The sequence below is a fragment of the Polyodon spathula genome, chromosome 23 (genome assembly GCF_017654505.1).
Source record: "Polyodon spathula isolate WHYD16114869_AA chromosome 23, ASM1765450v1, whole genome shotgun sequence".
Taxonomy (NCBI): Eukaryota; Metazoa; Chordata; class Actinopteri; order Acipenseriformes; family Polyodontidae; genus Polyodon; species Polyodon spathula.
This window is the reverse complement of record NC_054556.1, coordinates 10,877,308-10,899,372: the sequence shown is the minus strand read 5'-3', so window position 1 is coordinate 10,899,372 and position 22,065 is coordinate 10,877,308. Positions and strand designations below refer to the sequence as shown.

At 37.2% G+C, this 22,065-nt stretch overlaps 1 protein-coding gene across 3 annotated transcripts; it reads left to right on the top strand.

Annotated features, from left to right (window-relative positions):
• Positions 1-1,051: 1,051 nt before the first annotated feature.
• On the top strand, positions 1,052-20,840 carry LOC121297755 (podocalyxin-like protein 2). 3 transcript variants are annotated; one of them, XM_041224230.1, is made up of 8 exons: positions 1,053-1,558; positions 6,241-6,528; positions 11,172-11,827; positions 14,172-14,246; positions 16,923-17,079; positions 18,462-18,523; positions 19,383-19,562; positions 20,051-20,840. In XM_041224230.1, exons 1-8 carry the CDS (start codon positions 1,525-1,527, stop codon positions 20,255-20,257), a joined length of 1,659 nt encoding a protein of 552 aa, XP_041080164.1. In that variant the 5' UTR covers positions 1,053-1,524; the 3' UTR covers positions 20,258-20,840. The 3 variants fall into 3 exon arrangements, with proteins under 3 accessions (XP_041080165.1, XP_041080164.1, XP_041080163.1); XM_041224229.1 differs by having other exon boundaries at positions 11,169-11,827; XM_041224231.1 differs by lacking the exon at positions 14,172-14,246 and having other exon boundaries at positions 1,052-1,558; positions 11,169-11,827.
• The last annotated feature ends 1,225 nt before the right edge of the window (positions 20,841-22,065 follow it).

Genomic DNA, 22,065 nt, shown 5'->3' with positions numbered 1-22,065 from the left:
GTGTGGCCACCCCCGTTTGGTGGTCAGTCTGCAGATGTGGCCTCCCTCCCTTCTCCCTCTGTCTACATCTCTGCATCTGCCTGGTTCCAGCACTTGTAAATGCTGTCATAAGTTTATTGACAGAATTGCTGCACTGGCAGCTAATAAAATAGCTTGTTGATTGCACATTCTGTTGCCTCAGTTAACTTTTTATTTTTTAAATGAAATCAAAATGTCCAAACTAACTTGATTATTAAAAAGTAAATCTAACTAAAATGGATTAAGTTACATCAATAACATGATTCAATATACATGTTATGAGTTTAGTCAGCCCCAGTGAAAGTTGTAACAACAACTAAATGAGTAGATAAACTTAATTATATTACTTCATTTTTGGAGTAAACTTGACTTATCAGGGTTTACAGTGATAGTTTCAACAGCAGGAGGTTCGAAAGATTCCACTGTTGTTTTTTCCCCCCTTCGACCTACCCCCTGGGCTAAGCAGGGCTGTTCAAAGAAAGCATCTTGAGTCATATATGACTCATTGATCTACACAATATGGAGCTTGTAAAGTATCCCATTTAAGGGTTTAATGGTTTTGAAAAGATTGTAAAAAAGAAGACAGTACACTCAAATTACAGCATATTAATATTTAATGAGCAGAAAACCAGTGAAGCAGTGTCTTAGTTTAGGTGACTTAAAAAAAAAACTTAATTTTTTTAAGTTAGTGATATTATTTATATAAGTATGGCTCTATAAGAACTCTCTGGTAATGAGTATAGCTTTTTAGCCAAAAATTGGACAGCTCTGGCTGTGTCAGGTAACACACCCTACAAATAACGGTCTGTGAAAAAATAACAAATACAGACACGCGCAAATAAATATAATATAATAAATATAACCTATATCTATATTGGCTAGCAACAAGCTATTGTTTTTTTAAAGAGTTAAAATACTAAACAAGTCGAAATCAAGGCAAGAGAATTTGAGTCAGATGTCAAATTGACGTACACGATGTTTAATCCGTCTGTGCCTAGGACCTTGTGGACTGTGGAACCATCTGGTTCGTTGCAGCAGGGAGCCTGCAGACACTGCGCAATCATGTCAATTTTTTTTCAAGCATCTTTTATGTATTTGCGACCCTGTGAGACACGAAACAAGGGGCGCTTGTAGTAAAACGCCGGTGAAGGCAATGCCTTTTCTATTGTAAATGCAAACTACAGATTGAATTTGATTATTATACAAGGAAATACTCCTATTTGGCTAATTTTAAGTTTCTTTTCTTTCTTTCTTTTTAAATATTTTTGTTATGTAGTGGAAGTTGCACATTCATCACATTTTGTAATGAAGTGATGCCAGAGGTATATTTATAGCTCGGCGCATCAATGCACACTACTTCAGCATAGACTTTATTTCGTAAATCGGCCTGGCATTGTATGCAAGGAGCTGGGCATGAACAGATTTGCATCAAGGTGTCTCGAGCTCAACCGGCCAGCTTGAAGAATTCCTTCAGAGACTTTAAACTAAAACATTGAAATTACAACAATGGAGAGACTTGTGCCGGTTATTTTCGTCTTGGGTAAGTTAGGATTGTTTTTCTTCGTAGGGAGATAGAGTTCTCTGCAGTGAATATGCCTCTCAGGTATTGGGGACGTTGGCTATCTTTGTAATGCCCTTAAACGAAGTTTAAATGTATTTACTGATTTTTTTTTTTAAATGTTAGGATTTGCGTTAAAGCTGTCCTAGTAATAATATCAATTTCTATAGAATTTTTAAAACGTAGCAGTGGAATTAGTTTCAGAGTTCCTCAATATAAGAAACTTTGTAACAAGTTAATCGTACTTGTTTACTGGTTGCAAGTCCCAACTATTCAGTTAAAAATACACGGTCTAGTTTCAGCATCTTTGAAATTTCTTTAGATTTCAAAATGGTATTATAATGGTATTTAGACTGTAAGGCTGCTAGTGGATAAAACTAGATTCAAATTAAACGATTGTAAAATGTTAAGCATATCTGTTTTTCAATTGATTTAAACAATGGCGCTGCAATGGAATTGGAGATGTTTACCTGTTCTTGTTTATTTACCGTATTATTGATACTTACCGTTATGAATCTTTAAATTATTCATATGACACACACACACACACACACACACACACACACACACACACACACACACATATATATATATATATATATATATATATATATATATGTGTGTGTGTGTGTGTGTGTGTGTGTGTGTGTGTGTGTGTGTGTGTGTGTGTGTGTGTGTGTGTGTGTGTGTGTTTGTGTGTATGTGACAACGTTAAGACAATCTTTGACAATATGTATGTTTACATGCAAAGTAATACTTTTTTTTTTTTTTTTTTTTTTAAATCAAAATCTGCCACCCTGGTCTAATCGGAATATTTGAATGAAATCAGATTTATTGACTAAAAAATTATATTGATTCGGTGGTTTAAAAAAAAACAAAAAAAAACTGATATTATATTTCGTGAACAAAAAAAATATTATTATTATTATTATTATTATTATTATTATTATTATTATTATTATTATTATTATTATTATTATTTTTTTCCAGGCTGTTTTCCCTTGTATGAACGCATTTAAAAATGTACCCTTTCCTGTATATCATTTGCTCTTATTAAACATATATTAAACATACATTACATTTACTGTGTATGTCAATATACCATTTCATACAACATCAGACAAACCAAAAATATATAGCATATAAGATCGTGTTTAATATATGAGATAACATTTATAACTTTTTTTTTTTTTTTTTTTTTAGTAACAAATGGAATCCTATTACAAAGCATTGTGGCATATTTTGCACGTGTTTAGTTGTGCAATTCATTTTCAGTAAGCACAAATGAATATACTTTTCAGGTTCATTAATTAGTAAACAGCTATTGATACTGGCTGTAGGCTTTTGCATATTCGATGTTGGTGGTAGTTTACAAAGAAAGACAACAATTACAAGATGGCTGTGTGGTCTGGTGGTTAAAGAGAGGGAGGGGGGGCTTGTAACTAGAGGGTCCTGGGTTCAAATCCTGGCTCTCTCACTGTGTGACCCTGAGCAAGTCACTTAACCTCCTTGTGCTCCATCTTACTGACAAAACATTGTTGTAAGTGACTCTGCAACTAATGCGTAGTTCACACACCCTAGTATCTGTAAGTTACCTTGGATAAAGGCATCTGCTAAATAAAATTAATAATGCATTTTGCAATTATTCTTTAATTAACCAGAAGAATTGATCTCATTACCAAAGGTGGTTGTGCAAGAGGGAATTAGGCATTATAAAGTGATTTGAATGATTTGAATATGCCCTGTAAATAAGTTTTTAATTTTAGACAATGGTTAAGATGTTGCTAGGTGATGCTTAAACAGGATGTGATCCTTGGCATGCAGAGTTCTATTCAAACAGACCTGCAAGCTTCAATAGGTGTTAACAAAGACCTGGGCATCGAATTTCCCATTAGCCTTAGGAACTTACCCGCATTAAAATACTATAGTGCTGTTCAAAAAGACTATCCTGTCCTATACCACAGTGGAACTGACTGCTCCACTCACCATAGTAAAAGTATAGCAAAGTGTAATAAGGCTTAGTGAAAGCATGGTAAAGCACAGGTAAGCACTGTAGAAATAAGGTAAAACAAGGTAAAAGAATGAGACAACAGCAACATTATTAGATGCTACTGTACAGTAATTTATTTTTAAAAGCCCACAATCCCACCCCCGTCCACCCATCTTTGATAGGGTTTATAAGGTGGTCAATGGGTGTGATACTAGCTCCCTTTCTGATAGTACAGGATCAGCATTGCTTTGGGTGGACTATGCATAAGGAAAGTCTCTTGGACCTGACCCAACCGAATACACTAGGGGAGAAATTGGGACTTGAGAGCTGGACAGTAGAACTATGAAACAGGTAGACAATGGTGAAGAAAAGGGCCTGAGAAGGATTTTGTAGGTGCTGTTAGCTGCTGTCCGTTTTCACATTCCGGTTTGGCTGCTCTTTTTCTGGTACTGTTTTCCAGGAAAATGTATCGAGCTGATATTTACACCATGAGCTTATAGGATATACTAGGCCTTTACATGTGTAAATACAAGCAACAGATTATCCTAGCTAGCAGATTAAGTTGGTATCTGGAATCTCTCACTCCAGTCACAAGCTTTATAGCCTTTGTCTTGAGACCAGACCAATATAAAGAATCTTGCTAAGCTTACTAGGAATGACCTATTTCTGTGCCTGTGCACTTGCTGGGTATATTGAGAGACCACCCTAAACAAAGAGCTAGTTGCTTCAAAGCCAAGTACAGTTAGAGACACACAGTATTCCACACAGGTCTTATTATTTATAACAATTTCTTATGCACACACATCAGCCTGTTAAATACAGATTACACTCCTGGGGACTCTTCAGTTATTTAGCAATCTGCATTTATGGACTAGCTGCAGTACTCCATGAACATGTATGGAGTGTCCTCTATATATTTTGTATGTGTGGTACTGAAAGTTTTCACACTATGGTTATAGTAGGTAAGAATGGTAAAGCACAGACATAGATAGAGAAGCACCATAACTGTAGCGCAGTCCAATAACTGCAAAGCAAGCATAGAAAACAAAATAAATGACCAGGGAAATGTACCATAATAAACTTTTAAAAGTGCTTATAAATGAATTAGATGAAACACCTTCTTTATAAATGTTTCCAAGGTGACCAAAAACAGCAGCTTTATTTAGATGGTAACAACTCCAATCAGGAATGCAGCTGCTGTTAGTTCAAAAGTATTGTGAATGGCCCAGAAGACAGGCAGGTTATGTGCTCTGATCTAAGTCTTTAGTGTGGAGTGCAACATATAAATGAGGATTATGCATTCCAGCTGCTTGCATAACTTCCATGCATAACTATGTGTGTTTTGGTTAATGTCTGTTTATGTACAAAGACTGAGATTTGCCACCTGCTGGTGTCTCCCATCCATCCAGTTGGAAACAGGGCTCTCATCCTCAATATTGACAACACTACCTGAGCTCTTGAGCTGTCCTCCCAGCAGCTACTCAAATCTGACCGGCATCACTTGCCAAAATTATGTCATCGAGAGTTATTCTGTGCCTTTTGTTGTAATTTGAAGGACTTACTGGCAAAAAAAAATCAGTAATTATGAAATCGTATTATTATTATATAAAGAATCATATTACACTGTGTAACAAAAAAAAAATATTTTTTTGTTCCTGGGTAGTAAGTGTTATTTCCTAATTGCTTATGCCTCAAAAGTATAGAACATGGCTATTATTCCCCACAAACTTTGCTTTTGTGACCAGGGCAGTGATATTTCAAAATATCACTATTTCCAATGGGAAAATGGGCAAATGTGTGTCTTTTTGTTCACATAAAGTCAGAAAAAAACAACATATGAATCCAAATTAACATGTAATTATACTACAGTAATACAAAGATGACTACAAAAGATTTAGAAGTGAGTAGTTTTTTGAGATTTACGATTATAGTGTATGGTATTCAGATTTAATAGAAGACAAGATGGTTGTTGTAATAAATGAAAATGTGCTAGTGGCATTTTAGACTGAAGCCACGCAGAGCTAAATATACTGCAGTTTGGTCCATGGGAGCTAAAATAATGGTACATTACTAAAAAGAGAATCCAGCGTAAGGCATGTTAACTTATAGAACAAGCATTGCGAGATCAAGCATCAAATAACATTTTCGCATTGGATTCTGCTGTGTGAATGTACTTTTTACAGAATCACATTTCGGAATCATTCGTTCAAATCCAGTGACAAAATGCCCAGGTGAATTCTACATTACGACAAGTTGATAATCAGATGCAGAGCTTGATTTAAGGAAAGTACTGCTACAAATTCAATGGTTAAACAGAGGGTTAAACACACTTTCTTTTCCAAGAGTCCATGGACGATCTGTGGTTATTTCACTCACAAAGCTCTCTTCCTTCGTGGAATAACTACAGCAGCTAATGTGATATATTTATATTTTTTTTTTTTGCGGTTGACGGCTGACTACCTTACCTTGCCTATGAAGTCAGTATGAGATCCTTGAATTAGTGCTTAGAAAACTATATGCTGTGAACCACTTGTGTGAAAAATCATGTATTTATCATGAGAAGATGCTATTCTACTGAAAAACCACTTTAATGAAACGTGTGTTAGAATAAATATGTTGTTTCTGTTCAAGTCAAGCTTTTTGTTACATTTTGTTTTTCGTTAATCCCCCTTAGGTTCTTTTTTGTTTCTTCTGGGTGCCTCTGAAAAGGCCACCAGGGGATTGTTTACCACTAGTCCGGTCAGCACACAATGGATGTCTCCCCAACTTGAGCCCCTGGACTCTTCAGAGCAGGCCGAGCTTGTACCTCCTGAGTCGGCTGGCCCTGGCATTCCTGATTTCCTTACTGCCTCCCAGGAGTCGGGCTTCTCCAGCGACGAGAACGAGAAGCTCAAGGGGATACAGTTTGACTACTTCTCAGATGATCTGAATGACACCATCTTGGTTACAGGGTCTCCAGAAGGTACAAAGATGGAGTGCTATTGCCTATGCTTCTTTCATATTCTTGGTTCTGGAGCAGACATGCTGCATGTCTATTATTAAAAGTCTGTTTTTTATTACTAAATATAGTTTATTAACCAAAGCTGGGGCTATGTCCATAACTTTTAAATGTGGTATCTGGGGATGATGCTTGCTTAGGACATTAGCACAAGTTCTTGAGAGTATCAGAATCTGGGAATATAAGGAGATGCCTATTTGTTTGTCTTTCCCTGTGTCACACTTAAAATTGTACTTACATCTGGAAAATCACTTATTCAAATGTGATATTGGAGTCTGGGAAGGCAGTCTATAGGGAACCTTATCCAAATGTCTTTATGTCAAACTTGGACATGTACATACAGTGGTTGCAGGTTGTGGTGAACTATATTTTTATTAAACTGTTGGGTCTCTATATTTACAGTCATAATGGGGATGTATTTCACCTAGCATACTTGTTATTCTTGAAACTGTGCCAGTTAAATAACTCAAGGTTTGTGAATTGTACAGTATGATAAATATGCATTTTGTATAACACATGGTGATTTTCACATAGGTAACTTCGTAGTTCCAAAATCTGTGTTCAAAATCTATTATCACTGGGAATACATAATTCACTATCAACACAATTCAGTGCTCGTACAAACCTGTCCAGCCTACACCACATAGTACATACAGAGCCCACTTTCCCAATCCCAAAACATTAAAGTAACAGCCAGGCCTCTGTCTTTGCCTTTAATATCCATTACTTCACTGAAAGCTGTGCTAAAATATGAGTGTATCTGTAACCCTTGCCTGAGAGAAGTTGGCATTTTCAGTACACCCTACTGCCTATGATCCACGTCAGTCAGTCAAGAGCTCTCAAAACTCCACCTCGTACTGACAGGTTGGAGAACAGCGCGTGTCAGAATGAGTGATGGGATAACTGTTTGGAATGTAAAGTTAGAGCTGTTGCTATAAAAGTGCCAAAGTGTTTTGAACTTTCATTTGTTTCCGTTCAAATTGAGCTCACTGGCTGATCTAATTTATTATTTCATTGATTCGTGTACGGTTGAGGGGGTTGTGAACATCTGAATAGAAGTGACTATTAAATAATGGAATAATTAATTGAATCAGCGTTATGAGCTTAATATGAATGGAAACTAATGGAGGGTTTGTCTTTTGTAATACTGGTTTCTTTAACAGGCTGTTGTATAATTTATCAATGAGAATGACGTTCTGTTCAGTTCTATTGAAGGGGAGACATTCTGTTTTTGTCAGTATTTTTGATTCAGTGTAATTCTTTTGATGACTACTACAGTCTATTCTCACATGAATGATTCACAAAAATGCACTTCGAAAATGCTTTCAATTTGAAAACTAGGGCAGGCCCCTGGGCTGGGCTGCAGTGGGGGTCAGAGATACACCATCTGCTTTTTGACAGCCTGCCCAGGTATGACAGGTATCTGGTCAAAGGGGATGGTACTCAGCTGGTATAAGTCACCTCTGTATTTTATTACAGCACCAGGGAACCCCCCCAGGATTGCATCAACCCACTGGAGGAATGATGCAATCCAGGATGATACACTAGTGCTGGACAAAAGTGTGCAGGGTGAGTCATACAGTCAGGGGAGTGTGGGTTAGTATCCTGGCGGTGCAGAGTTGCTGGTCTGTGCTTGGGGTTCCACAGGGAGCCTTGCACTGGCTCTGGTGCTCCTGCAGGCTATGGAGGCAAAATAGACCAGGTATGTTTCAGCTAATCTCACTCCCTGTTGGCCAGACAGATACCTGATGCCTGAAGCGTGCTGTAAAGTGCCTGGATATAAAGAGGAAATTGCAGGAGACCCATTGACCTTCCTTCCTCCTGAGCTGTTGGGATAATTGCGGTTGTCAATTATTATTTTTATTTTTTTTGGCTGTTGTAAATTTGTAAGTTCTACAGATATCAATTTGTGAAAATCCCGATTTACTTAGGGAAAAAGTAAGAAAAAAATGTATATAAAAAAACATGCTTATCACAGAAAGGTACTTTACCCTGGATCTAACATCACACCCACATTTTTATATGCTTTACCATACCTCTCAGGGCTTTAGAGTGCTTACCTATGCTTTACCTGTCATTACACTTTGCTAGGCGTTTACTGTGGGAGACTTCTATAAGGGAAATAGCTCTCGAAAGTACCAGCCCCAGTTATGACACTGTGTTTTACCAACGTCGCATGTAAGATGAGAGCAGACAGTCACTAATCTAACAATAACCCCTTTTTCTCAGCTTATCTTATCTGGGGACATGTGTTTGCAAAATGGAACACCTGTCTGGACTATATCAAAAGCAGCTGAGCAGCATGCTATGAGTTTAGAAACTTCAGATACACTAAAGCAGCCTTATTGGATTTCAAGTGACCAGGCTTGATAGCGTAAAGAGAGCGCATGTTCATTTTTGTTTTGTCACTACCACATTACATGACTGGTATTTCTGTTTCAAATATGCTTCCTTGACTCACACTAGATGCCAGTATCCAACACCAAAACAAAAAGTACTTTTAAAAGAATTCATAACAAATTGAAATGGTTTACCCTTTTATATAATTATATAAACAAAGATATTTAGGTGACGTCTATGAATCTCAATGATGGCAGATTGTAATTTTGTAAGCAGAGCAAGATTTAAACATTTAAGGTGCCTGTACATACCCTTATCCAATTGTGATAAAACTTGGCTACACCCATATACAGTACACCCTCAATATAATGCACCTCATTATAATTAACCTTCGACTATAACAAACCTGGCCCCTGGACCCCAAATAAAAAACAAAAAAGATCATATAAAAAAACACACACTGTCAACATCCCGGTCTGTACACATGGGATGCCACCTCTTCAGTGCAGTCAACTCTTTTGTCTTAATAGAAAATGCACGCTGTCTAACTATGCCTCCTATATCTTCATGTTGCAACAAAGCTGGAAACTATATTGATTGTTTATAAAAAGGAGTAACGCAGGCATGTCTCTGTCGAGAATATAGGTTGTCAAAATTTTTTGGTTTGTTAAGCAAACATGTGGCAAAGCAAAAAAAAAAAAAAAAAAAAAAAAAAACAAAAAAAACATTTCATGTCAAACTTTTCATGTCAGGACAATTTGGTGATGATTTAAGAATTGGTGCACTTTGGTGTGATTTGTGCTTTCTGTGCTGCGTTTTAATTATTTAACGAACAGGATAAAGCAAAGGCAGAATACTGCATACACGAGACAAACAGGTACATGTAATTCTACTTGTATTCACAATCTGATCTCATTAACTTTCTCCAACAGTTTATCCTTCATTTTGATTGTCCTTTCGCTATAACGAACCCCTCTATATAACAAACAAAAGGCTTGCACTCCAACAGGTTAATTATAGCGAGGCTGTACTGTACATATAGTTTTTGGGACTAGAATGTGACACGTATTTACTTGTACATAGGTGCACAGTAGGCCATGACAGTTGCCCTTGTAACACGCACTGTTCTCCAATCTCTCAGTCAGCGGTGGAGTATTTTTACAGTTGTAGCTGGGGATGTATGTTATTAACACACTTGCTGATTTGGCAGCCCTCCAAGGGTTTAAGCCCTCTGTGATACACAGATGATGTCCTATGCAAGCTGTTACTGCAGACAGGGTTCACCCCGTGTCTCATTATTGAAAGCTGAGAACTGCTTCTAGAAGGCAAACAATACAATTGTAATTATGAGCTGCAGTCTGCGAGGTTGCAATAAGCGTGGTCTCTTTCTCCTTCCATCATTCACTGTATGATAATGAAAGGATTTCAGTAATTGAGGCGTCTTTTTTCCCTTAAGGGGTATCTGCCTTCTGTTTTTATTTCATCAAATATTTTGCTAGCTCTGCTATAAAGTTTATCAGTGACACCTAGTGAATGTAAAATGGAACTCATGTTTGGGTAAATTATTATTTATTTATTTCCTAGCAGACAATCTTATCCAGGACGACTTACAACTGTTACAAATTATCACAGAACAAAGTATTGCATTATAAAATATCACATTGCAAGTTATCATAATGCAGATAAGAGCAGCTATGGAAGTACAATAAGATCAGATTCAAGTAAGAGCAAAATAAAGAATACAGTAAATTACAAGTAAGAGCGAGTTTGACTAAGAGCGGTTAAGCCTTGAGGCGGCATTGGAAGGGGGTCAGGGACTGAACATATTGAGTTATTACTGGTCTCACAGCAATAGCCACTCACACTTATTGCAAACACAGTAATAAAAAGACAAGGAAAAGGTGAATGAATAAATAAAATGCCACTGGAAGCTACATTAAGTGAAAATGTTATACACCTACATGTGCCCCCACCATAAAGAGGTGACTTACTAACTTATTCTTGCTTAGCTATGTTCCCATATGGTAGGCAATATATCCATATCTGTATCTATGTGCTTGTTATATCTTGTGCTACTGTCGCCTCTTAGTGCAGAACCATTTCGTTATGAATGATGAAGTGGTGCAACTGTATTAATATCCAGGATGACTTGGTAAGGGTTAGGAAAACCTGTTTCTAAATGTCAGAATGTGTCAGAAGACAGTGTTTTGGGTTTTTTTCCCGCTATATTTTGTTCCAGTTGTTTATTTCATTTTTTGTTAAAGTAGGTTACAAGCCTGCTCCTTTACAACCGTCATCTTCACCAGATAGGACAGCAAGTGATGGGGATTCCATTCTCTCTCTCTCCTCATCTGAGCCCCTCAAACCAAGTCTGACCAACACCCCCATCCCAGAGCTGTGGGAAGAGCAAGGAGAAACGGCTTCAAACCAGTCGGAACCTGTGCATTCCAGTTTGCCCATGGCACAAAGCTCTTCCCCCAAGTCGACTGATCAAAGAGACACACACGTGGTTGCAGTGACGGAGGAAGACTGGCACGCCACATTGCTTGCTGAAATGACAACATTCCCAGATGCTGAAGGCTCAGGTTATGGACCTTTCAAAGAGCCGGGTTTGTTGTCTTTATCGACAGCTAAGGCGGATAAAAACACCTCTCCCGAAAGACCTTCCATGGATTATTCAACAGTCATTGGAAGTGACATACTGCTAGACACAGTTCCCATGGTAACCACAGTGCACAGGAGAACTGACAGTGAGACCCCTGAAAGTGGTCCTAGCACCACAGCTATTCTCTCTGCTTCTTCCACTCTAATTCCCTGGAATGAACCAGAGGGTTTGACGGAAAGCACAGAGCCATATTTCAGACAGGAAGTCACCACAGAGACTGGCAGTGTGAAAACAGAATCGCCTCAGGGGTCTCCACAGGTAAGCACACCCACCAATAGGGAGACTAGTTAACTGATTTGTGTGGGATCTATCTTTCATATACGTGGTGTGACCACTAAAACGATTCTGTCTTTGTTGACAAACAGTAGTGCTGGAATGGGACTGAAAAGTTGAAATTTGTACCAGTGCCTTACTGATATACATGTAACACTGTCAGGAAGTCATGGGTAACCAGGAAGGCACTGATTCAATGTGACAAGTCTGCAAGGTGTTTAAATAGTTCTGGGGTGAAACATGGCCATTCTTCAATAATTACCACCTCTAATTCCTGAAGGAAAGATTGTTCCTTATATCAGTAGCTTGATCAATGTCTGTTATATTTAACGTTGAGTGATCCTAACTATGGCTGACTGAGTCCCAGTTGAAACAGTTTTGATATGGATCTTTAGCTGATGAAATATTGCAAATTTCAAATTGCTTTCAAGTCAGTCCCACTTGCAGATGAAAACTTGGCATAGGATCTAGACAAACCTAAATAAGAAGCTCGACAGATTAAGCTTTATTAAAATGTGTCTCCCAGACAGCCTGCTCTTTGTGACAGCATGTTGCAGGCCAGACAGCCTGCTCTTTGTGACAGCATGTTGCAGGCCAGACAGCCTGCTCTTTGTGACAGCATGTTGCAGGGAACACTGCTGAGGCAGTGGTAGAGCGAGAGCTATTTTAAGGGTACGTATTTATTTAGCAAAAAAAAATGTTTCCTACATAAAGATTTACTTTAAAACGAAAAACTTTAGGGAAAAGATGTATTTCCTAACACTCCCAGGAGCACTGCAAGGCTTTCACATTTCTTTTTTTTTTTTTTTTTTTTGGTCCCCACCAATTTGCTATTGCTATTGAAGTTGCCTGCAGGAGCCAATGCAATACATAATGTTGCAGACTCTTGGACAAAATTGCCAGCACTTCTGATAATTTGAATTGCATTTACGATAACAATGCAAGTTCCTTCCATGAACACTGGAAAATCACTGGGGATAAGATGCTGCATTGCTCTCTTGGGAGGTTTAAACTGAGGTAGTGTCTGCACAGTCTTTTCCTAGTATACCGCAGAGCAGATGCTTGACCTGCAGTGTGTATTGGCCAGCGAGTGTCACAGAGGAGCAGGACTTCATTTTGTCTCTGTTGCTGCTGGAGATTTAGCCTTTGCAGCCACTTTGTTCCAATCCTCTTCCCTTTTCTGTGGCTGGCAAGAGCAATTAGTGATATCTGCTGGGAGTAAGCTGGTACAAACAATAGGGTTATTTACCGAGACAGTAGTTGACGATGAGCTGGATTTAGAGGAGAGGAATTTGTCCAAGGTCCAACCCTACAAAAGGGCTATGCAAATTAGATGTTCACAGGATTACAAAACAGATATAAACTACTATCATTTATTCAGATTCCCGGTGCCCTGTCATATCACAGTTGATTTAGAATGGTGTTACATCCTCCACCCAGAAATCCGTGTACTATTCATCTTGATATATTGGGAGAAATATTGGAAGAATATACAACAGGCTTTCACCCCACAGTTGAAGACCAACTGTAATGTTTCAGCAGCTTTAACAGAACATGTTTTGAAGTATTTAAAATAATAAGAAACTGTCACTTGACAGTCCTGAGGTAAGCAGTTTGAGACCACTTGAAATATTCTGGGACTGGTTTTCAAGTGGACAGACATATTGTCTCAGAGGGATGTTATTGTAACAGTATAAAACTGGCAAAAATTAATTAATTTATTGTTCTGTATAGATACATACTAGTTTTATAATGTTAATGTTATTCCTCTGAAAATGTGCCTTTGCAATATAAACAGGGCCCTTTTTGTTTTATGCACAGTTGTTTGGTGTCTGTTTACTGCACTCTTACAAAGCTGCGTCGTAATCCATTTCAATCGCATCAACCATTGGTTTTTTTTTAGGGTTAACTGGAGTTAAATGCTCAATGCAATTGAAAAAAAGAAACAAGAAAAAAAGAAACAACTGTGGCTTATTCCACCTGTAAAGGGCAGTTCCAGAGCTTAATTGTATTTATAAACCTATACAACAAATAAACATACAGTTCTGGCTCCAACAACTGTATGTTTTCCATTGCAGTTCAGTCAGTAAAATAAACTTTTGGGATGTGTGTGTGTGTGTGTGTGTGTGTGTGTGTGTGTGTGTGTGTGTGTGTGTGTGTGTGTGTGTGTGTGTGTGTGTGTGTGTGTGTGTGTGTGTGTGTGTGTGTGTGTGTGTGTGTGTGTGTGTGTGTGTGTGTGTGTGTGTGTGTGTGTGTGTGTGTGTGTGTGTGTGTGTGTGTGTGTGTGTGTGTGTGTATATAATTCAAGTTCTTTGTTTTATGTTTTCAGGTTATTTGCACCGATTGGAGTGATCTAACTGGGAAAGGTTATGTTATTCTCAGCATGTCTGAAAATAGTGACTGCGTAAGTCTTTTTTTTTTAACTCAGCGTTTATTCTGAAAGTGACCTTATATGAATGGATTATATGCACTGCTACTATTAAGTCTACATACATGCTACACAATCTATTTCACGTTTTTTTTTTTTAAATAGGACATTCTGACTGACTTCAATATAATGTATACTTCAGTTGATAGTTTAGGTTTACACTCAAACCTACAATGTTTTTTCTATGTCTATTATGTATAATTGTTTCACTGTATTTTTCATTACATTTGATGGATAATAACCTATGGATGAACCCACGAGTGTAATATAAAGTTAAAATAAATCTGCTGATGCTATCTGTATACCGCCGTTTTGAAAGCCCTTCCAAGCTAGTTTATTGGGTAAATCTACTATAATGATGTCTATGCACATATATACACAGTATTTATTTAGCATGTGTGTGTGTGTGTATATATATATATATATATATATATATATATATATATATATATATATATATATATGTATGTATGTATGTATGTATGTATGTATGTGTGTGTGTATGTGTGTGTATGTGTGGTGTGTGTGTGTGTGTGTGTGTGTGTATATATATATATATATATATATATAATATATATATATATATATATATATATATATATATATATATTGCACCTCAGCATCATTGAAATGCAGCAAGGGAGCGTATCATACAAACATTCCACAAGAATACAGTGTTTATCCTGTAAACATAAAGAACACCGAAAACTTATTTTGTGTTCACTTACCCCTCCGATCGTAGTACAGTTTACTTATTTTGTTGAATTTTGTTGTTTGTCGGTTTTCTTACAAATAGTTAAAAGCTTTACATCTTTGTGTCTGTTCATCTTTGTATTTGATTGGCTACAAAGATCAGTACATTGCTAATCTATTAAACTACAGTTTTTAATAACAACACGTCATAAAGGATCTTACAATGCCCATAATCGCAAGTGGTTTTGAATTTAATCTTACATTGCTAGGAAAGAACACATTCATATTAAAAGTATTCGTGACCAGTTATGCTCTTGCATCAGTCAATACACAACATCTCTGTATTTACTAAGTAGTTTACTTCATCATTTTCCTCCCAGACTGATTGACATCTAGTTACCACAATACTTATGCTAAATGAAGCATTCCCTCATTTTAAATAGCTCAGTCCAATTCATGGCACAAGCAGCTGCAGCCAGATTCCCAAAGAGTTTGATATCTCCATGGAAACAGTGCAAAACCATTTGTTAGAATCAACATGACCTTTTCTGTTGTCAAGGCAACTGGTGTGAATTCAAAGACCCAGAGGAGGCAGGGAGTGCTGGAGAAAATATATATCAGGAAACCAGACCAAGCAATGAAGAGGCATTCTACACTAGGAGCTTTCTAGAATGTTCTTGGGATGTCAGTATGATTCTTGTTGGTCTAGAGCAGTGAGAATGGTTTTGGTGCAACTATAATTAGGCCTGCAGCCATATAGACTTGTAGCTTGTCATTTCACTGAAGCTAAGCAAGATTGGCCCTGGTCAGCATTAGGATAAGAGACCTCATTGGACCACCAAGTGCTATAGATGTTTTGCTGAGTGTCAATAAGGGAAGTCGTCCATAAGTCAGGTGATGCCCCCACTATTTCAAATACATTTAATTTTATGAAAAGAAGCTGTCTAAAAACCTACAGTACCACTAACCCATTGCAAGGTCCCAGTAAGCACTAGTGGTAGTAACTATATTTTAGTGGCATGTTTAGATTTTGATGGCATGTTTAGAGTTATGAAGGCAATCAACCCAGGATCTGATAGTGGATCATTCATTTTCCTATCTTTTACGGCCACTGACAGATTTACAGTGGCGATCAACGGTAATTCAAATAACTTTTTGGAAATGCTGATGCAATGTCAGATGGAAAACCATTTTGAAGCTTTGATGAAGATTAATTGCTGTTTGGCCATTTTGCTAACACATCAGTTGTATGCATTTAGCCATTTTTAGACAGCACATTGAATGTAGTAAATTAAATTGTGCTGTAGTTGAACTCAGATAAAACATGGTCCCTTTGCGCACTTCTCATCAACTAGTAAATGTGATTTAAGATTTGTTGAAGAAACACAGCATTACGTTTCCTTTATAGGATTATCTATTGCTCATACATTTGTAACCTTTGTTACTGAAAAAAACATGAAACTGTTTAAATGTGATGGTTTGCAGAGTGATATAGGTTTGGCTAAGAAAAACAGTTAGACATTTAAACAGCCTTTTCTGCCCTGCAAGTATGAAACCTGTGTTGGCAGTTAACACCTCCACAATTTCTGATTCGATGGAAGTTGAATCTTGCAGTGGAGCTGAGCAAGAAATAAACCATTGTTTACACAAAAGTGCAAGTCCTCTGTGAAAAAAGAAAATACATATGCTGTTTAAATTAAATTCCAGGTAAATTCTGTGAAAAATTCTGATTCTGCAATGGTCTACTGTCAGTTACTGATGATAAATTATCTACAAGGAAAATGAAATCCTTAAAAGGAACCAGTGGTCATTTCTCTTGGTTGTAGAGTGCAGATAGGTACTAAAAAGAAAACCTATTATATTTTTTGTCCAGTATTTTGATATATCTTTCTGTGATTGCCGATAAGATGCTGTCACTGATCAGCCACTCGCTAACATGCCCCATTGCCTCTGCATTAGGAGCTCTTCCAAATGGAGAAAGGGGACAGGCTCCTGGCCATGCTGGAAAAGGCTTTCTCCAGGAAGATGGACAACCCCCAGGGAACCTGGTTCATTTCTCTAAGCAAGCCGAACAGACAGGACAAGCAGTTGCTGATGACAGTGGCTGGTGAACAAGGTAAGCTTTACCATGGAGGTTTGATCATGAAAAATAAAGTGCTGTACTGACTCATTTTTTAACATAAAAATGATTCTTATAAACGGTTGATTCTTAAAAGCGGAATGGTATGATCACTATGGTGCAGAATCAAACTTAGTATGACAATGATAAGAGCTTGTTCCTGGCTCCAGTGTAATGGGTTGACCACTTTAACTGTTTGTTAAAGTTAATGACACCTAGATAGAAATGGCTACATCGATAGCTTTGTGGTGGGGGTAAAGGAAGCAGAAGTAGCAAAAAGAAACCAAAACGCAAGTAAGAGATCTAGTGATTGTTCCACATGAAATATTGTTTAGTTAGTGCTCTAGCTGAGAGCTAGGTTTATTGTGTTTGTTTTATTAGCGGTTGTTTTTGCCCCCACTGTTTAAGAAAAATAAAACCAACACCGGTTTAAAACTGTAAATCAAGACTCCAGCCTGATAGTTAACACTGTCCTCTGCCACTTTGTCGCATTACAATTAGCAAAAGCGTGCCATCAGCAGTTTAAATAGAGTATACAGATGTCAATGGTGCTCAGTCACTGAGGAGAATACATCAAAACAATCAAAACAAGTCCTTGTGGGTAAGCAGCTTGTTATATGATCACAATTATGTTTACTCAAGGCTGCAGAATCTTATTTTACTACAGTATAATTGAGAAGTCATCTTGTGAGAGTGCCTGGTTTACTACCACTGCATTTAAGCATCTGTGTCTTACTTATTTTCTATTACGTTGCAAATCTCAGTTTTTCATTAAGTGGCGATGCAAAGCTCTGCAATCCCTCCAGCCTCCTCCTCACTGCACCACAGTCCCACTCCCTCTACATGCAAATCACACAATAACAGTGCTGTACTCAGTAGGTATTCAATGAATGTGTATTCACTTTATTGAAAGTAATTTTCACTAACAGAGAACACAAAAAAACATACCTGCACAATGCAATGGTGCACTCACTGTCTGATTTCAAACAATGCAGTGTTTCTTGCATCATTGAACTACCCACTCTGTGTACGTGCCTAATCACGTGAGATGTGATCAAATTCAATTTCAAAAACAGCTTTTATTGGCTGTACACGTCATTGCATTTGATCAAGTACCATATTATATACAGTGAGCTTGACCCGAAGTGATTATTATAAGCGGATTGCTTGATTCTTACAAGCAGAGTATTTTACATTGGTTAGTATAGGAATGATTTTGTTCCAGTGGTTTAGATCACTATATGCGGTTGATTCTTATATCAGTGATTCTTATATAGTGTATACAAAATATACATATATACATTGTATATACATTGTATACAAAATCACAAACTCTAATTTTAAATTATTTTATTCCCTTTTACGTTTTGTCTTTATAGGGGTGATACCCACAAAAGACGTACTCTCCATGCTTGGAGAAATCAGGAAAAGCTTATATGACGTAAGAAATCTGTTTTTTACCCATTCCAAACATAAAGCATGTCAAATTGCTGTCAGTACACAATGCTGCATAGACCTCTACACAGGTGGATAACTAAAAAAAAAGACAAATGTAAAAATACTCCACTAGGCAAAAGCTTAGAAAGTCCAACATAGTTTTTGTATTCATCAGCCAAGGTCAATATCACTTTGCTGCCTGACAAGAAAACTAATTGTGAAACTAATAAAGACAAGTAAAACAAAACAACACCAAAATATACCTAAATATACCTATAACTAATTCTAGCAATTCTAAAAGAAACTTTGAATGCAAAAGTTGTTCTCAATGTCGTTAAAGTACTTGTAGCTAATGAATTAGTTCCATAGATTTTCTCTGCTATGCACTTTCATTAAATAGCTCTCAAATGTGGAGTTTTGAAAGAAACACTTGGGTGAGATCTCCTGGAGGCTTTGACTCAGAAGACACTTCTGAGGTGAAATGACCCAGGAAGTGTAAGTATGCCATATTTACTGTGATAAACCAGAGCAAATTGAACATTTCTTTAAACTAAAGTAGTACGAAATACATTTTGCTATAACATGTGTTTCTTTCAAAACTGCGCATTTAAGACCTATTTAGCTAATGGAAGTGCAAATCAGGTAAGATTTATGAAATTATTTTGTTAGCTACAATCACTTTAAAACGCTGTCAAGGAATTGCATTAAGTTATTAGTATTACTACATGTTCTACCATTTAATGTTTTTTGTACAGTACTTATGGATGAAAACTCTTGCAAAATGTACAAATAGGCACATTGGCTTACTCTGAATTCCAGACATTTCAGCTTTTTGTTCCTCTATTTTCATCTCTGTTTTTTAGATTGGAATCCAGAACTACACCAGCGCTACCAGTTGCCAGTCTCGTCCCACTCAGTCTCGCAGTGACTATGGGAAGCTCTTTGTTGTGCTCGTCATTATCGGATCCATCTGTGTGGTCATCATAGTTTCCGGCATCATCTATATCTGTTGGCAAAGACGTCTCCCAAAACTGAAGAACATGGTAAGTCAGGACAGTGTCTGGCTAAGGTAAATAATCTTAGCAAAAAGTGCAGTGCCTCATGCTTTTTATTACAAATAATCTGTATATGCTTAAAAAGACTGTTGTAAATATTAGCTCTACAGGTGATGTACGTATTCAAGAATGACCATAGTTTTGCCATGATGTTTTTTTATAGTTTTGTTTTGCTTCTTTGAGGTTCAGGGAGAAAGCTTGTGTGTCTGCAGGTAAAATCTTATATCTTAGCAAAACTATGGAAGAATGTAATAAACAGTTCTCCAGGAATCCTATCTTAATGTAAAACTGTACATGATTGTGAGAAACTGCTTCTTTACTATTCTAACTGTAACATATACAGTGAATGGTGAGAGGAAACCATATCAAACTACAGCCAGTATGAACCTACTGTTGACCCTATTTGGGGAACATTGCTTATAGTATTTTTAAAGCAAACAGTAACTCCTTTTTTTCTTCTTTTTAAATTGCTTCAGTCACACGGTGAGGAACTTCATTTTGTGGAGAATGGTTGCCACGACAACCCGACACTGGACGTCACCATCGACAGCCAATCAGAGATGCAAGAGAAGAAGTCCAATGTGAATGGGGTTGCCATGGACGGGGTGGACAACTGGCACATCTCAATTAACAAGACAGCAAAAGAGCAAGGGGACAATTATGAAGAAGACACACATCTTTAACAGAAAAAGAACAACAAAATAAACCAAACAGACTTAATGTGGCAAAATGTTTCCGGTGACTTGTGCCATTTTGAGAAATGCCTGCTAATTCAGCTGTGAGCTTACTGTTTAAGTTTATGTCAACAAAAATAATATCAGCACCATTAGAAGAAAGCTTTGGAGATTTACAGTGTTAAAGAAGGTTTCTGACAGTTCACATAGAAGATTGTCAGTGTTTCTGATAGTCGTGTTTTTACCAAAGTAAAGAACAATTCAAATAGCCTAAGAAAGAAAACAGAAAAGTGTTTAGGATAATGTATTTCACTGTTAATCTTGTATTTCATCTCACAATGTGGTGTTTCATAAATAGGAATATGATAGATTTAGGATCAACAAACTGTTCAACAGTTTACTACATCACTTGAAAATGAAATGCTCTCTGTGTATAGAGATGAAGACTACAGGTATTCACATAGTGAGTGGCTTAACCCTCACATGTAGAATACATACAACCATAAATGACTGTCACTGTGGTTTCTGACCAATGTTGGTGAGATGAGATGAGGTTAAAAGTGCTATCACAATAAATGTCAGATGATGTTTGGCAGTTTCTTTTGCATAGTGGTTAAGATGCTTGCTTGAAGTTCACGTGATAGCTGGTACACGCCCAGTCTCCGCCCCTGTTACATCATTTTAAAAATAATTCTGAACAGGTAGCAAGACAGGTAGCAAGACTATATGTATATAGTTTCTGTAATAGAAGTAGGTGGCATGACAGAAACACAAAAAAAAAAAAATCTAGTTAAATTATCTCAATCGCAATTCTGTCGCCATACAACTTGTAAACCTGCACTGTGCTTTAGTAATGTGTTTAGCGATGTTTATAAGAGGGTCAAGAAATTACCCTTGGGGGGGGGGGGGACACTTTAGCTTGATTAACATAGGGATAAAGCCGACGGCCGACACTGTGTTATATTTACTTGGCTGAAAAATAAGGGGGTATTCAGGCCTTATTATCGGAGCAAGGTGGCAGTCGCTGTGTTCTAAAAAAACAGACATCGACAGAGCATTGAGTCTGTCATAATGGAGCTCACACTTAACATATTTTCAGATCTACTGGTTTTTGATGTGTCTCTGTTAAGGTGCTTTCATCTGCGTTCAGGGCTAGTCTTCGGTTCTTGTTGCCTGCCATAGACAAATGTAGGCTAGACAAGCCAGCGTGTTTTTCTATTAGTAAGTTCCAACACCCTCTAGTGCACAGCTGCCTACTGCCCGAATTACAACGGATCTTTTACAACGGATCTAATTTGTATCCAAATTAGCTATTCCCTAAATAACGCTGGCTCTTATATAAACACGCTTTGGTTGATATAGTCCAGTAGTTCCAAACTGTGGTCCCCGCAACACTTACAGTCTGTGAGTAAACTCCGCGTGGTCCACAAACAACTCCAAAAATTCAACTACGCAGTTCTTGCAAAAAACAATTTCTACAGAATCACACATCGTGCAACTACAATATGTATTGCTAAGCAACACAACAAACAGCTTAAAGCACGTTATATATATATATATATATATATATATATATATATATATATATATATATATATATATAGTATATATATAATTATAAGATATGTAGGTAGTCTGCATTTCTCCCCTTTATCTGTTTTCTTTTATTACATGTGTGTTTATGAATTAATATACAGCAATCTTTGATGCAATACCAAGCATCTCTTGAAAGCTGCCCTTAACTGAAACAGCTTTCTAATGTGAATTAAATACTAACTAAATAACTGTTACACATTATGAAGCCAGTTGTCAGACTT